Genomic DNA, 16,509 nt, shown 5'->3' with positions numbered 1-16,509 from the left:
CTAAATAATTAATCTTAGAATGAACACACAGCCCTGGCTATACCTTCAAGATATGCTCATTGGATGCCTTGTCGTCAGGGGACACGTACAAACGGATGAACACAGAATTGCTGTATTGACCGCGGAATGTTGCCAGTGTTTGCAGTAGACTGAATTTTCTCTCTGACCAAACCCCTTCAGGACCAATATTAGCTTCAAGCACGGGCCAGCGGAAAGGTGAATGCCTCAAGATGTGGAGCAGTGGTTTGGCATCTGCTTTTTCAATCGCTTCTGAAAGAATAGATACAAAGAGCAAGTTAGAATTGTAAACTTGAAGCCAACTGTGATAAATCCTTGCCTCTAGTCCTTGCACTTGGGAGGTAGAGGCGGGAGGATGAGAAATTCTAGGCCACCCTCAACTTCCTGGTGACTTCTCAAAGCCAACCTGGATCTAAGAGACTCTAACTCAAAACAATGACAAAAATAAATTCCAAACTGCGTCACCAAGCTAGACTGCAAATTTATCTTCTCCAAAGAAAGGTCCCATAAAGCTCTCCACTTGAAAGTTCAGCTCTAACAGCAGAGAGGGTGAGAGGAGAGTGGATTAAGAATAACTCCAGAACCAGAACTGTCCGCCACATACTTCAATGAACCTGGTGGATGTTCTCTATAAGGAAGATGGGCTTAGTGAACAGATCCCAGACAACGAAAGAAATTAAGTGGGCAGTACTTATTATTGCCACCAAGCAATAACCTTAACTAAACAATATGGTTCAGTTAAGACAAAGATGTCCCAGTGGATAGGTGTTTCTAGCATATCAAACGATATCCCCAAATCATAAATCAGTTAATATACATTTTAGCAACACTGACTTTTAACTCTGCTATGGCCTTGAGAGACCAGCTTGAGGCCATTGTGTCTCAAAAAGCATGCTAGTTCCATGACAAATTAGCCTGACATGCCTGGGAATCTAAATGTCACTAGGTTCCAGTATTTTCTATAGAACATAGTTCTCATATGTATATGTCATCTTGAGCTTTATCTTGGGCCAGAACTAGCCTGGATATGGATTCAGATTTTTGTACTAGATATTACAAGATTTTTCCTGCTGCCCTATCTAAATTTCTTATGTAGTAACTGATACCAAATATCCAGTCCTAGAAATAAGGTTATTTTCTTGTGGCTAGAGAGATGGCACAGTTGTTAAGAGCACAGTGTGTCCTTGCAGAGGACCTACGTTCAGTTTTCCACACTGAAATTGAGCAATACGCAACATCATGTAACTCCAGTTCCAAGGGTTCCTACAATCTTATCTGACCTCCACAGCCCACCAATGCTCAAGCACTCACATGCATGTAGCCGCACATGTGAATACCTAATTAGAAACATAAAACAACAAAATCAAAATGTCTTTACAAGATTATTTTCATCACTACAAAAGCCACATATTAACTAAAACACACACACACACACACACACAAATTTCAGTGTTTGAGAAATTTTATTGCCTAAATAACACCTTGAAACAGTAATGGAATTTTAGTTCTCTCTTCCTTAACAATACCATTAAACATTAATAGGACTCTGAAGTCTAAGAATCATAAATATTTTATTTTTTTTCTTTCTTACTCACTCTCATTCATGCAGGATGAATAAAGGATTTTGGCTTTCTGTACAGCTTCAGTGTCCCGCCTTCGACTGACTGATTTCTCCAGAAGTGCTAGAAAGGTGAAAACAGGATTCATTAGCATCCTCCCATATGTGATGTCAAATTGAAGGTCAGCCTCCAGAAAATTAAATGCAAAGACAGACAACTCTGGAAAATACAAGGCGTGCAGGCAGCAGGAAAGATTCCAAGCTGCTTGAGATGCAAATAAAAACAATAAATGTTCTCTTATCCAAGGTTCACCTAACTCAAAAGAAACCCAAGGTTCAACCTCCATCTGAGACTAGATTTTCTGCAGGGGTTAATTTCTCCCACCACCTACACAAAAGGAAGCAGACTTCATTTATTAAAGAACCAAAAATAACTGGATTCAGTCTGTTGTTTCTGGACCAAGTAATACTCTCAATGGAAGTAATTTCATCAGGGTCAAGTTTCTTAAGATTTTTTTTTCATAACAGCCTCTCAGGGAGGTCACCAAGAAAAGAATTTCCCATTACAAGTTTTATTTGGTGTTGCTTAAACATGCCATAGACATTAAAAAAACAAGTCGTTGCAGGAGGAAATAAAGAAGCAAGGTTGGAAAGACTACCCAAATTGTCGGAAAAGTGGCTGCTTATACATGCAAAGTTCTGAATATTGAATTAAAGTCATGAACAAAACGACGTTTGCCAGATCTTTTTAGAAATTTATTTTCTATTTATACAATCACTGATAAGAATGTTAGAAGGTTAAAAAAGCACATGGTTGTTATCACTCTTTTTTCAAGTAAGGAAAGAAGAAAGCTAGAAAACAGTGGAAACAAACTTCTTCAAAGGAAACAAAGGAAGGGAAGGAGATGCAAGGAAGTGGGGGAGGGAAGAAGGATTCACTTTGAATTGGCCTTGAGTGTTAATTTATCAACCTGAAGCCAAGTTGATGGATCCCTATGGTGACTGTAGCCCCTTCGGTAAGGCCTATTTCCACTATGTAAAAGTGCTGCTGCTGGGAAGCACTTGGCAGCCTCCAAAATCACACTGGAATCCTTTAGCTCTTTGAAGAGCTTTAAGGCACAATGTTTAATACTAATCAATTTGACAAATAATTACATATTCTCAGAACAGACTTCTAAACTACAAGTTTTACATTTCAAAAACTGAAAGCCAAAGCTCTTGTTCAGTTTTTCTTTTTAAGGTTTATTTTAGTATGTGTCTGCATGTTTGTCTTTGTGTCTGTGCATGTGCTTGTTTGCAAATGCCAACAAAGGCCAGAAGAGGGTGCTACATCCTCTGGAGCTACAGTTACAGGCTCTTGAGAGCTGTCCAATGTGAGTACTGGTCCTTGACTTATTTTTATAAGCGCTTGCACCTTAAAAAAGCCCATGATACTACATAGATTCTAGCAAACTAATAACTTGTTTGATATGAACATTTTAAATTACATGTTTGGCATTTCTTATGTATCATCACAACGAAAGTTAAACAACCTGCTCCAAAAATAAAGGAGGTTTGGTTTTTGTTTTTTAATCCACAACACTCTCAAACCATATCCATACCTACTTCCATTCAAGCCATTTACATGCCTTTCTGCTACATTGCATATGCAGGTTATAGTCATTAGACTATTCGAAAGACACATTTGGAAGTCAGTATCCAAATTTCATATTGGGTTCTGATGATATTCCAATGTTACAAACACCCTGCAGGCTGCACACATGAGTGCCTGAAAGATGAAGAAATAAGCCACAGGAGCAAAAGAAGCACATGTCTGCATACTTCCCTGTTTGTGTTTCCAGTGCATATTGTAGATCACAAGAAAAAGAGGAAACATATTTATATATGGAACAAATTGATCCTAAAATTCTAGCCATTCAAAAATATCAACAAATACAATATTCAAAATTCTGGTTTCTGGACCAGAATATGGCATTTCAAAAACTATTTTGCTAATGGTCTCTTCTTTAGCACATCCTTTCCCTGCTCCTCTCCCCTTTCTCTCTGTATCAAAGCAGGCAGGAAAGCATTGCTGTGCAGATTGGGACAAGGCAATCCGTTCCCAACAACACTTTCTTTGTCTCTGCATGTGCATTTGTGAGAAAAGAAATAAGACGAAGCCTGGAGAGTCATTAATAAGCAGAAAATAATACCCACCTGTCACAGGCAATTACTCAAGTTAGTAAAATGTCTTCAAAATGGGAAGGACTCATAGGTCACCCATACAAGACTTTCCCTGCATAGCCAGTGTTGTTAGATTTTTGATCTTTCCTCCTCTAGGGAAAGGCTGGAAGAAGCTGAGGAAGAAGGCGACCCCATAGGAAGATCAGCAACCTCAACTAACCTTGACTCCTGAAATCTCTGAGACACTGAACCACCAACCAGGCAGAATACATGAGCTAGTCTGAGGCTCCCTGACACATATACAGCAGAGGACTGCCTGGTCTGGCCTCAGTGGGAGAAGTTGGGCCTAACCCTCGAGAGACTTGAGGTTCCAAGGTGTGGGGAGGCCTGGCAGGAGGAATGGGAGGTTGGGTGGGGGGTCGTGGAGACATCCTCTTGGAGACAGGGAGGTGGGGGTAGAAATGGAATGAGGAAATGTCAGAGGGCAGTCAGGGGGTAACAACTGGACTGTAAAAAAATAAAAGTACTAAAAAAAGAAGAAAGAAAACACCAATTCATAAAAATCATAAACCAGACTACCTCAAGCTTCAAAATTGGCTGAAGAAATTGTTCCCCTCAAAGTATCTTAAAACTGCATACAGTAGAGCCAAGCATGGTGGTGTACTCCTTTAATCCCAGCACTCATGAGATAAGTGGATCTCTGTGAGTTCGAAGCCATTATGGTCTACAGAGCCACTTCCAGGACAGCTAATGACTGTTACACAGAGAAACCCTGTCTCTAGAAAACAAAAAAACAAAACAACAACAACAAAAAAAAACTACACAGAGTAAGTAGTTTTCTCCCTACTAAGCTCAAGTAAAACTGGTTTAAAACAATAAGGCAGCCAAATGTGGGAGCTCATCATTGTCATTCCAGCCCTAGGAAAGCTAAGGCAAGAGGAGCCCTATGAACTTCAAGCCAGTTCGAGCTAAAGAGATGCACCCCAGAAAAGAAAAAGAGTGAAAGAAAACATGTCAAGAAGGGGGACAATTTGCTGTCACCTCCTAGCTAGAATGGAGGAAGTTATATAATCTCTCAACGTTTTGGGTTTTTTATCTGCATTACCAACTTGGTTTACTATATAGTAAACCTGGGATTTGATGATGACTTTGAAACTTTAATGCAGTTAAAACTTCTCACCCAGAGCTTAGGCACATGATAAAATAAGTGGCTGGGGCTGTGGCTGGGGCACAATTGGTACATGTGCCTGGCATGAAAGAAACCCTAGGTTTGGTACCATCACTGAATAAATTGGGTGGCACATGCCTATTGTCCCAGCACTCAGGTGGTGGGGATAGGAAGATGGAAACGTCAAGGTCATCCACAGGCGCATAACAAGCAATCTGAGATACATGAGAGCCTATCTCCCAAGCAAAGCAAAACAAACAACTGAAAAAGTGGTAGCATAGTCTGGACGATGGACCAAGTTTACCATATACAAAACTGGATGGTTATCAGTCTTCCCAATGTTTCCTCAAAAACTGCTTCTACTCTCTCCCTCCTGTTTCAGGTGTGGATAGTTATCAAGATACTCCCACTATAGGCACTGGATTATTGCCCCAAGGACCCTGCTCTAACCACGTTGCAGAGTTCTGCAATTCTCTATGCTTCCTCTGTTTCCATAACACAGGTAATGCTAGATGATGAGACCCATCTCATCTCAAAGTGGGAATCTCAAAGTTGCTTTGCTTATGTTCTTCATCCTGGATAGCAAGGCTTTAAATAAAAAGAACATCTTTGATCAAAGTATAATATTCATTCCACAGAAAAATGAACGGATCATAATTTGAAATGATTCCACAAAGTGAACATACAGAAATCAGCAAAATCATTACCCAAATCCCAGCAGTCCCAAGGTCGCTCCATTTTCATTACTTCCTCCAATCAAAATTATCATTTTTGATATGTGTGTTTGGTTTTGGGACCTTTCATTGAACCTGTATATGCTGAGCAAAAACTCTACTACTGACCCTTACCTCTAAGTCCAGTGTTTAATCAAGTCTGCTTAACATACTTGCATAGAATAACCTTTTTCTTTTGATTTACAGAAGATCCTCAGTCTCCACAACTTTTTGAAGATTTGCACTTTGAAACCTTCTCTCATTCCATAGTTCTCATTCCCTTACCCGTAACTGGTGATAAACTAAAATTCTGAATCTTTTAATGTAGTTCAATTTGTCTATTTCTCCTCTATGATTAATATTATCTGATATCTTTAATCTACCCAAAATCCTGACAGTGGCCTATGTACTCATCTAGAATCTCCATTGCTTCACATTTATATCTATGTACAGCTCATCTAGAATTTCTTTTTGCTCGTGGTATGGAACACCAAAATTGGCCTTACCAGGGATGACTCATAAGAATAATTTAATAAGATATATTGGTCATTTCATCTTCAATTATATCACCAAATATATTCTGCATGAAAAAATTGGCATTGACACTCTTGGTGTGGATCCAGCTTAGCTCTTTCCCACTGACCCTCTCAGCCTTTCCTTCTAGCCCATCTCCATTCCTTTGTGTCAGCTGCCTATCCCCAGAAACACCTCTTTCCCATTAGATATTTGTTTATTGGCAGTGGGCTGGAAGGGATGGCAGAGTTAGCATTCACAGACAGCACAACACACAAGTCATGAGGGCAGCAAGAGTGATGGGAAAGAGCCTGAGGCCCCTCTTCAATAGCAAGTGGGTAGACAGCCGCCCTGGAGTGTTGACAGAACAGCCTTAGAACATCTCTGGTTAGTAGGCATGCATAGAGATGAAGAGAGATTCACTGGCTGTGACTCCAGACTGACCACTTGGGGTACACTTTCCTTGACAAATGAGGCTGTTATCCAGGGCTCACTGGATGTACTCCTCCTCAGCAGTCTTCACATTCCCCTTCTTCCTGCCCCAGGCCTTTAGAGCAGATGTCTGCAGAGCTTAGCCATAGGAGAAAGTCAAGGCCCATAGCTTCAGCAGGGGACACTTATTGGCAGCATTGAGGTTGATGGATCCCTCTTCCTCACTCTGCCCTCCAGACAGGAAAGTGACCCCAGGGGACAGCAGGGGACACTGTACTACAGAAGTACTGTGAAAGTCACCATGACAATCTTCTCATTGCAAAATTTCTGGGTATAACCAGGGCCTTGGATGACCATGTTTGGCTTCAGCAGTGTGCTTCCCAAATAGATATGGTGGTTACTCAGAGCCTTGTAGATAGCAGCCAGTACCCTCTCTGTTACATACTGACACTGCTTCAAGATATTGTCTCCATCAGGGAGGATTTCAGGCTCCACAATGGGTGCAATGCCATTCTGCTGGCAGATGCTGGCTTAACAGGCCAGAACCTTGGCATTTTCCATGATGGCAAGGGCTGAGGGAGTATATTTACCAATCTTTAGCATAAAATGCCACTTGGTAAAGTCAGTTTCATTCTTCTTATACTGGGTAGAGCATAAAGACAACCCATCCAGCTGGATGTGGGTAGGACATGGTGCCAGCGGCAGCACGTTTCTGGTACAGGAGGGTGTAGGTCGGCTGGGTAAGGTAGTGGGTGGGCGAAAGGAGTGAGGAGCAAATGTGGTGCCTAGGGTAATTAGAACCTTGTTCTACTGCACCTTCCAAGAGAATGAAGCCTATTCATTTGGGGTGAGAGGCCCAAGAATCACGTTTTACTAGGGAACTCCAGTGTCCACGCTGGGCCTTAACTCAAGTAGGCTATTCTCACTATCTTTCCTGTCATCCCTTTTATTTCCAGAGTAACTCTTAATCCTATAGCAGTCTGTTTGCAGGACCCTGCCTCCCACCACACCTCCATTCCCAGGAGACTCTAATTCTTGTTTCTGAACAACACCCCTAGCAAATTCCATTATATCTTTTTAGTTTTTCCTCTGGCCCATGTACATCCCTTTCTTTTACCCACTGATCCATAAAAGCAACCACCATACAAAGACAAAATCAGTGGGTTGGAGAGATGGCTCAGTGGTTAAGAGCATATGAGTGCTCTTCCTAGAGTACCTGGGTTCAATTCCCAGTACCCACACAGCAGATCATACCTGTCTCTAAGGCCTAACATCCTCACACAGACATAATAATGCAGACAAAACACCAATGCACATAAGATAAAATAAGTAAATTTTTACAAAGTCAACATCAGATATTAAAACCAAGAACCACCACAAGTATCATAACTCCAAATGCCATGAGTTCAATGTACCTGAAGTACAAGACAGGAATTTTATACCAATTACGAAAATGACCAAAGATCTTAAAGTTTATATTAATAAATCCCTTAATGAAGTTTGTGGAAACATAAATGGTTGAATGAAATAATGAAAAACAATTCAAGACATGCAAGTAGAATTTAAGAAAGAAATAGAATCACCAAGGGAAGACTAAACTGAAATGAAACTGGAAATTACAGTGTAGGCAGTGAAATATCTCAGAGGTATTCTTTACCCTCAGACAGACTACAAGACATAGAAGAGAGAGTTTAAGGCATTGAACATTGAAGATAAGGTAGAAGAAATGGATAGCTCAGTCAAATGAAATGTCAAATCTAAAAATAAAAACAAAACTATGCATGAAACATTCAGGAAATCTGGAACACTAGGAAAAAAACAAATCTTTGAATAACAGGAATAGTGGAAGAAGAAAACCCAGGGCAAAGTTATAGAAAACATTTAACATAGAAGAAAATTTCTCCAACCTAAAGAAGGAGTGCCTTTCAAGGTACAAGAAGCTTACAAAATACCAAATAGAATGAGCCAAAAAAGGAAATCCTCTCGCCATATAATAGTCAAATCACTAGATGTACAGAACAAAGAAAGAATATGAAAAGCTGCAAGGGGAAAAGGCCAAGTAATATATAAAGACAGACTTATTAGAATTACACCTGACACTACAACAGAAACGCTAAAAGCCAAAAAGGTCTGGAGAGATGTGTTGTAGACTCTAAGAGACTAGAGATGTTAGCACAGACTACTACACCCAGGAAAACTTTAGTCACCATAGATGGTAAAAGCAAAATAGTCCGTGAAAAAGTAAAATTTAAACAATATTTATCAACTAATCCATCTCAACAGAAGGAATTAGGAAGAAAAAGCCCTTAAGTCTGAAGAGATGAACCACAACCAAGAAGACACAAAGAATAGTCTCAGACCCAAAACTCAAGAGAGAGAAAATGCAAACCAAAACAACAAAACAAAAATCAATAAGTTAGACACCACTTATTGATAACTCTGAATAAAAATGATCTCAAATCTCCAATAAGAAGACACATACAGACTGGATTAGAACACAGAGTTCACAGTTCTGTATCCAAATAGCACACCTCACCATCCTTACAAAAACTAAACAGAGAAATGATGGAGTTAAATAAGGTCAAAAGTCAAATGGGTCTAGCAGATATAGAACATGTCACCCAAACACAAAAGAATGCATTTTTTTCTCAGCAGCTCATAGAACTTTGTAAAATGGACCACATACTTGGATACAAAGCAAGTCTCAACACACATAAGATGGCCTTAAATTTATGTTCTTATGAGTCTCTGGATTCCTTCATTGTCTGTTGTAATGCCACAATTTTCATCTCTAATTTTATTAATTTGTATCTTCTTCTCTCTGTCTTTTAATTATTTTTGTTAAAAGTTTCCATTATTTTAAATGGGGGAGTATGTATTTCTCATGGTTTTTTCCCTTATTTTTGATTTTTGATTATTTGTTAAAGACAGAGAAGCACAAAGGCTGAGGAGGTAGGGAGGATTGGAAGAAGTTGGGGAGAATAAAATCATAATCAGAATACTGTATGATTTTTTCAATTAAAAATATACTTACTATAAAAGTGAAAAGTTCAACTGGGTGGTGGAGGCACACACCTTTACTCCCGGCCCTTAAAAGGAGGGAGAGGCAGGTGGATCTCTGAGTTTGAGGTCAGCCTTGTCTACAGAGTGAGTTCCAGGGGTTGGGGATTTAGTTCAGTGGTAGAGCGCTTGCCTAGCAAGTGCAAAGCCCTGGGTTCGGTACTCAGCTCCAGGGAAAAAAGAAAAAAAAAAAACAAAAAAACAAAAAACAGTGAGTTCCAGGACAGCCAAGGCTACACAGAGAAACCCTGCCTTGAAAGCAAAGCAAAAAGTAAAAACATTGGTATTGACAATGATTATTATCCATTAGATTGAATACTCTTTTAAACAAGGACTAGTCACAATCAAGTCTGAAGATCCAAGGCCTACAGCTTGGCATGCAAAACTAGTGTTTAGCAAACACTGGCTGAGGTAAAATTTTGAGACAACGAGAATTTTTTATCCAATTGCATAGGAAGCGTGAATTGTTAAGCTGACTCCTTCATCAATTCTTTTTATCATGAACAATATCCTAGCCATGCTAGCATTATAATTTCTGGTTTTGTTCACATTCCAGTCTGTATCATCGAAGACTTTATTCAGCTGTCTTCATGGGTACTGGTTTAATTTTACCAGTTGCCTCAGCTTAATCACCTATTTTCAAAGCTCTGTTCTTAAATACTGGGAAAAAAATGTTCATTTTTTTTTAATTTCGCAGTCCATAGAAGACTATCAATCCTGTTCCCTTGATTCACTCCTCCTACTCAAAAGGCATTTATCAAACTTTGTAGAACTAAGAAGAAAATTTCAAAGCATGATGAGATTCCTGAGAACGTCACAGTACCCTTGTGAATCATAAGTTCATGGCAGCCACAGCCAGTTAAAGTCAGTCACTTGAAGCTTGCAACACTTAGGAAGTGAATAGTGAATATAGTTTTAAATTTCCCATGTGTTATGCACTCGTTGATAAGTGGCTATTAGCCCAAATGCTTGAATTACCCTAGATGCCTAGAACAAATGAAACTCAAGACGGATGATCAAAATGTGAATGCTTCACTCCTTCTTTAAAAGGGGAACAAGAATACCCTTGGCAGGGAAGGGAGAGGCAAAGATTAAAACAGAGACTGAAGGAACACCCATTCAGAGCCTGCCCCACATGTGGCCCATACATATACAGCCATCCAATTAGACAAGATGGATGAAGCAAAGAAGTGCAGGCCGACAGGAGCCGGATGTAGATCGCTCCTGAGAGACACAGCCAGAATACAGCAAATACAGAGGCGAAATCCAGCGGCAAACCACTGAACTGAGAACAGGACCCCCGTTGAAGGAATCAGAGAAAGAACTGGAAAGCTTGAAGGAGCTCGAGACCCCATATGTACAACAATGTCAAGCAACCAGAGCTTCCAGGGACTAAGCCACTACCTAAAGACTATACATGGACTAACCCTGGACTCTGACCTCATAGGTAGCAATGAATATCCTAGTAAGAGCACCAGTGGAAGGAGAAGCCCTGGGTCCTGCTAAGACTGAACCCCCAGTGAACGTGATTGTTGGGGGGGAGGGCGGCAATGTGGGGAGGATGGGGAGGAGAACGCCCATAAAGAAGGGGAGGTGGAGGGATTAGGGGGATGTTTGCCCAGAAACCGGGAAAGGGAATAACACTCGAAATGTAAATAAGAAACACTTAAGTTAATAATCAAAAAAAAAAGAAATTTAAAAAAAGGGGAGATTTTCTAATGGCTAAAAGGTACAAAGTTTTAGTTGAGTTTTGAAGTCTAGTATACAGCATAACTAGTTAAGAATTATTCATTGCATATTTCAAAACTTCTAACAAATGAGTCTGTCGATTGTACCCATTTAATCTGTCTATGCCATGTCATGTGTATATATGTTATATATACCAAATATAAACATTATGCCCTGTCATAATAATCATAAAAAAAATTTCCCATGTGTGCAAAGTGTCAGGGATATGATTAAATTTCTACCAAGAACCTGGTACTGGGCAGACACCATCGAGAGCTTTACAAGGCCCCTCCTTTTCTGTTTTTTCCCCAGCTCCTATGAGATTCCTGAGGTTTCCCTGTGCTTCATATGTTCACTCTGAAAGGAATCCTCTGGCGGTTAAGAGACCAGTGGATGTTGGAGCTATTTACTCAATTTGCTTAATTGCACTTGAAGATTTTCACATCAACTTCACTGGTGTAAATTCTGGATTTCATTTAAATTATACCAACACTTCTCCTTCGGAAATCAAAGGGAGTATCTTCTTAATTCTTGTGAGAGAAAGAACATAAACATTCAGAATTTCAGAACACCAAATCTGTACTGGAAGTTTTCACACCTACATAATGAACAGAATGTATGAATATATGTATGCACACACAGAGACAGACAGACAGACAGACAGACAGACAGACAGACAGACAGACAGACAGACACACACACACACACACACACACACACACACACACACACACACACACGGCCTGGTCTCTCTCTGGGAGATGCTTAAAAGCCACCTTTACATGGTCCATGATTAAATGCTGCCTATAATCTTACTATTTTTAGTTCTTGTTGATTTTCCAGGCTGCAGACTTCAAACAAAGTCTGCTTTCAAGACCCCTTGCTTATTTATTATACTGAATTTTTCATCTTCCCAGCTCATAACAGCATGGATATTAAAGCTTTATACAGTTGAACATAGAGACTTAAAATCTGCCTTCAAAGTCTAATATTATTCCCTTAAAAAATAAAATTCCAGTTACCAAAGTCATGGTCCATGGATCCTATGGCCCTCCTATTTTACCAAATGGCACAACACTCAGCTTTACAGTTCCTTAGCCCTGCAGCCAGTCAAGCAGGAGATTAACTGAGTCTGTTTGACATACTGAAAAGACAATAAAAAGCGATATTTCTCACTCTTCTAGAAAACTCCTGCCTACATATAGAGAGAAACTGTCAGAATGATTTTCTCTGTTCATTTTTATGATAATCTTAAAAGTAATAATTGTTGGTTAGTCTCAACTTAAGTGAAAGGGGCAAGTATTATTTTACGACGATTAGAAACTTTTGACTCATTAATCTAAATCATAGGTTACCAAGTAACACAAAATACCAACTTTTAACACAAAAAAGCCTCTTTGTCCAGAAGAAAATCAATTTTAACAAAACTTCCAGATACTACAAAACTCTGATGGAAAGTAATTCTTTTATTATGTTCACTTATAATGAATTAATTTATAAGGATTATTATTTATCAAGGTTACACTTAAAGTAATTTAAATTTTAGCATTGCTACTTGATAGAACAGTGTTACAATGGATTTGCCAATATGATATTTAAACTAAGAAAATAACTTCCATATTCCAATAATTCATTCTAAAGCCTGCTCTGAAATTGAAGCCATTAAAATCCACCTTCAACTTCACTTACAATAAAAATTCTAATTATCTTTTTCCTCCTGCCTCCTTTTACAACCTTAGGCAAAGGCCATGCATGGTTACATATTCCCTTCAGTGGTCCTTCCTAAGTAGTCCTGAGATAGCCAAGGAAGCAGTAATAGTACTGTTGTTTATTAAGTACCTGTATTTGTGCCATGTCTATGTGTTTATGTCTATGATTGACTAGAGTTAACCTCCAAGCAACCTGAAGAGACATGTATCATTAATCGCACTCTGCAAGTTGAAAAAAAAAACTCTTAAGAGTTTATTCAAGGAGATTCAACTACTGAAACTCAAAATTTGGGCCTGGACTCAATTCTGGAACTCTTGTTCAACTGTCCATCAGATACCCAGCAAAGTTCCACAAATTACTTTCCTGTGAGATGACTAGTCCTTCCACTGCTAGAGCAGATGCACCAGTGCCAGCGTAGAATTTCCCAAAAGATCCTTCAACCATAACTTGTTATATACAGTCTTGCTTTTACAATGATAAGATGACTTCATGCTCAGCCTTCTCTTTGCCCTGTAATTCTATTTTGTGACCAGAAACATAGGTTCTTGGGGCACCTAGTCAGAGATGGGAGAGTTGGAGAGTTTGAAGAAGAACCATGTTAGCATATGCTCAGCTTCTTCCCTCACATCATGATCTAATCCAAGCCAATGGTATCCAAATTTGAGTGGGCACCACCATTAGGAGAGACTAAGGCAAAGATAGTTGAGTCCTTTCAGAGTATCTGATTCAGTAGGCCTGGGGTGGGTTCTGTAAATTTACACTTCTAATGAACTCCAAGATAATGGTGATATTTTGGGTCCAGAGAATACACCTTGAGTACAACGACTTTAAAACAGCAAATTTTACTACTATTTCTTGATATCTAGAACCCTATGCCACCCAAGATCAAGTAAGAAGTAAGGCAGCTTTAGCTTTGCTTCCTCAACTTACAACTCCATTTCTTTATTGACTTTGTTCTCTCTCTCTCTCTCTCTCTCTCTCTCTCTCCCCTCCCCTTGCCCCCTCCCCCTCCCCTTCCTCGCCCTCCTCTCCCCTTTCCCCTCTCCCCTCTTCACCTTTTGTGAGTATGTGTCTGTGTGTGTATGTGTGCATGCGCACTCACACAGCATTGTACAAATGTGGAAGTGAGAAGGCAACACTGAGTATCAGTGTTTGCCTTCCACCCTGTTTTTCTATATTGCTTATTCCAGTTTACTTGGCTCATGGACTTCTAAAGATTCTCCTGACTCTACCTTCCACCTTGCCATAAGTGCACTAAGATCACAGACATGTCCTACTATATCTGTCCATTTCCCCATAGTATCTCAATTACTTTTCTATTACTATTACACAGAATTATGACCAAATCAGCTTATAGAAAAAAAAAGTTTATCGAGGCTTACAGTTTCAGAGGGTGAGTCCATGATCATCATACCAGGGATTATGGTAGCAGGCAGACAGGCATGCTGCTAGAGCAGTAAATGAGAATTTAGATTTTTAAGGCACAACCATGAGGAACAAATAGAGCTATGTGGGAATGGAGTGGGCTTTTGAACCCTCAAAGACTACCCTCAGTGATCTTCCAACAAGACCATACCTCCAAATTCTAAATAATAGTTCTACCGACTGGGGCAAAGTTTTCAAATATAGAAGTCCACAGGGGGCCATTCTCATTCAAACCACACACTGGATCTGAACTCAGGCCCTTAAATTTGCATGGCCAGTGCTCTTTCCAGGCCACCCCTCCCTTTTTGAGACAGGCTCTCTCACTGTCTTAGAACTTGACAAGTAAGTTAGGCTGGCTGGACAGCAAACCCCATGAATCTGTTTCACTCCCAGTATTAGATGGATTCTAGGGATAGAATTCAAAGCATGAATTTTACCAAATGAGCTATACATATCCCCCTTTTTTCTTCTGCCTTTTTTTAGGTGTGTGAGGAAGGAATTGTTTATTTGAGTATTTGAGGCAGGATCTATAGTTTCAAGTTCTCTATGTAGCCAAGGAGGACCTTGAACTTCTGATCCTTCTGCCTTCTGCCTTCTGCCTTCTGCCTTCTGCCTCCACCTCCTGGTTACATAGGATTATGTGTGTGCACTACCTGGCCAGGTTTTACACAGTACTGAGGATTAAATTCCAGGCTTTGTGTATTCTATACAAGTATTCCACTGAGCTACACCCTGAGCCCTTCAACTCCACATTAATTTAATGTTCTCTAAAGATAGCATTAGTTTATTTTGTCTTAGGAAGTGTCTCTTTGAATTTGGATTTTAGTTCTTCAGATTTGCCAACCCCATATTTAGAAAGTTCCTTTCTTTAGAGTAAAGGGAAATAGGGTTTTGAGGTGAAAGCTTGGGTGGGGGTGATCTATGATCTTCCAGGAAGATTTCCAAAGTAGGAAAAAAAATTACATAGGACATTTGTTTTCAATTCTAGCTTTTATGACACCCTATAGAGGAAAATAGGGGGATAAATATTGTATCCCTTAAATCCTAAAAAGTCTGAGCTTCAGACTTTGTGATTCCTCTCTCATCTAGGAACGCAGCATCAAAACACTGTAAAGCTAGGTTTCAAAACCACATCCTAACTAACCCCTGCTTTGACTTCCACCTAACATGTGGAGGTGAGAGGTGGACGTGTTCTATTTCTGGCTTTTCAAACCACAATGTCTGGTCCAGTGAGACTATCTCCTGAAAACTGGGTTGCTGACAGTAGATCAGGGGCTATACTCCTTTTGTTTCTCTGTCCAGACTCTTCTCCCAGGAAAGAGAAGAAGCAATAGGCCCTTTAGCATTACCAGAGAACCTGCAAAGGTCTGAAATGATGTATTCTAAATACCATACCCACCAGGTGCTATTACGGCTTCCCTGTCAGATGCTGCCCCTGACTGAGAGCACTTGGGACCATCTGGTCATAGCAACCAGAGACAACGAAGGGGAAAAATGACACTTCCTGCTGACTTAAGGGAAAATAGAGAAAAAGCAATCAATATGCTTCAGAGTTTCCTGCAACTAAATCTCCCTATATTTGGATGGCCACGATGGGGTCTGGTGAACTGGTGTCCAATACATCAGCCTCTGCCTCCAAGCTACTCTCTACAGGCAGCCAGTATGCTTCAGCTGAACACATCACTCATCAGGTCCTGCAACATGACATTTACAAATGGCTTCCCACTGCCTTAGGATAATGTCTAAGATCTTTACACAGCCTACAAGGCCTGTGTGCTCTGGCCCCTGGCCTCTTCTTCTGTTTTTGTCTTCTGGCCCTCTTCTCTTCCGAGTCAGAGCTCTAAAGCACACTGAGCTTCTTACATTTCCTCAAAGGCACCAGCTGGACAGAGCCTCCACTCCTGCAGCTCTTTCCGCCTGGGTTAAAATCGGAGACATTTGAAATGGTAGACCCATAATCTGTGGGGGACAAATTATATGGCTGGATTGGTTTGGGCAAGTCACATAATTTCCCTGACCTT

The 16,509-nt window shown here is 40.1% G+C and overlaps 1 protein-coding gene and 1 pseudogene across 2 annotated transcripts in view; both read right to left on the bottom strand.

The window, feature by feature from the left end:
- Phex (phosphate regulating endopeptidase X-linked) overlaps positions 1-16,509 on the bottom strand; it is a 248,666-nt gene that overhangs the window by 196,246 nt on the left and 35,911 nt on the right. For both annotated transcript variants that reach the window (XM_039099503.2, NM_013004.2), the window contains 2 exons: positions 1,614-1,700; positions 44-270 (listed from right to left, as the gene is read on the bottom strand). In XM_039099503.2, the coding sequence (XP_038955431.1) occupies positions 44-270; positions 1,614-1,700 (314 nt within the window). The remainder of the gene's footprint in view (positions 1-43; positions 271-1,613; positions 1,701-16,509) is intronic.
- On the bottom strand, positions 6,522-7,633 carry LOC103694483 (fructose-bisphosphate aldolase A pseudogene; annotated as a pseudogene).

The sequence above is a fragment of the Rattus norvegicus genome, chromosome X (genome assembly GCF_036323735.1).
Source record: "Rattus norvegicus strain BN/NHsdMcwi chromosome X, GRCr8, whole genome shotgun sequence".
Taxonomy (NCBI): Eukaryota; Metazoa; Chordata; class Mammalia; order Rodentia; family Muridae; genus Rattus; species Rattus norvegicus.
Note: the sequence above shows the minus strand (reverse complement) of the source record. Positions and strands in the feature narration are given on the sequence as shown.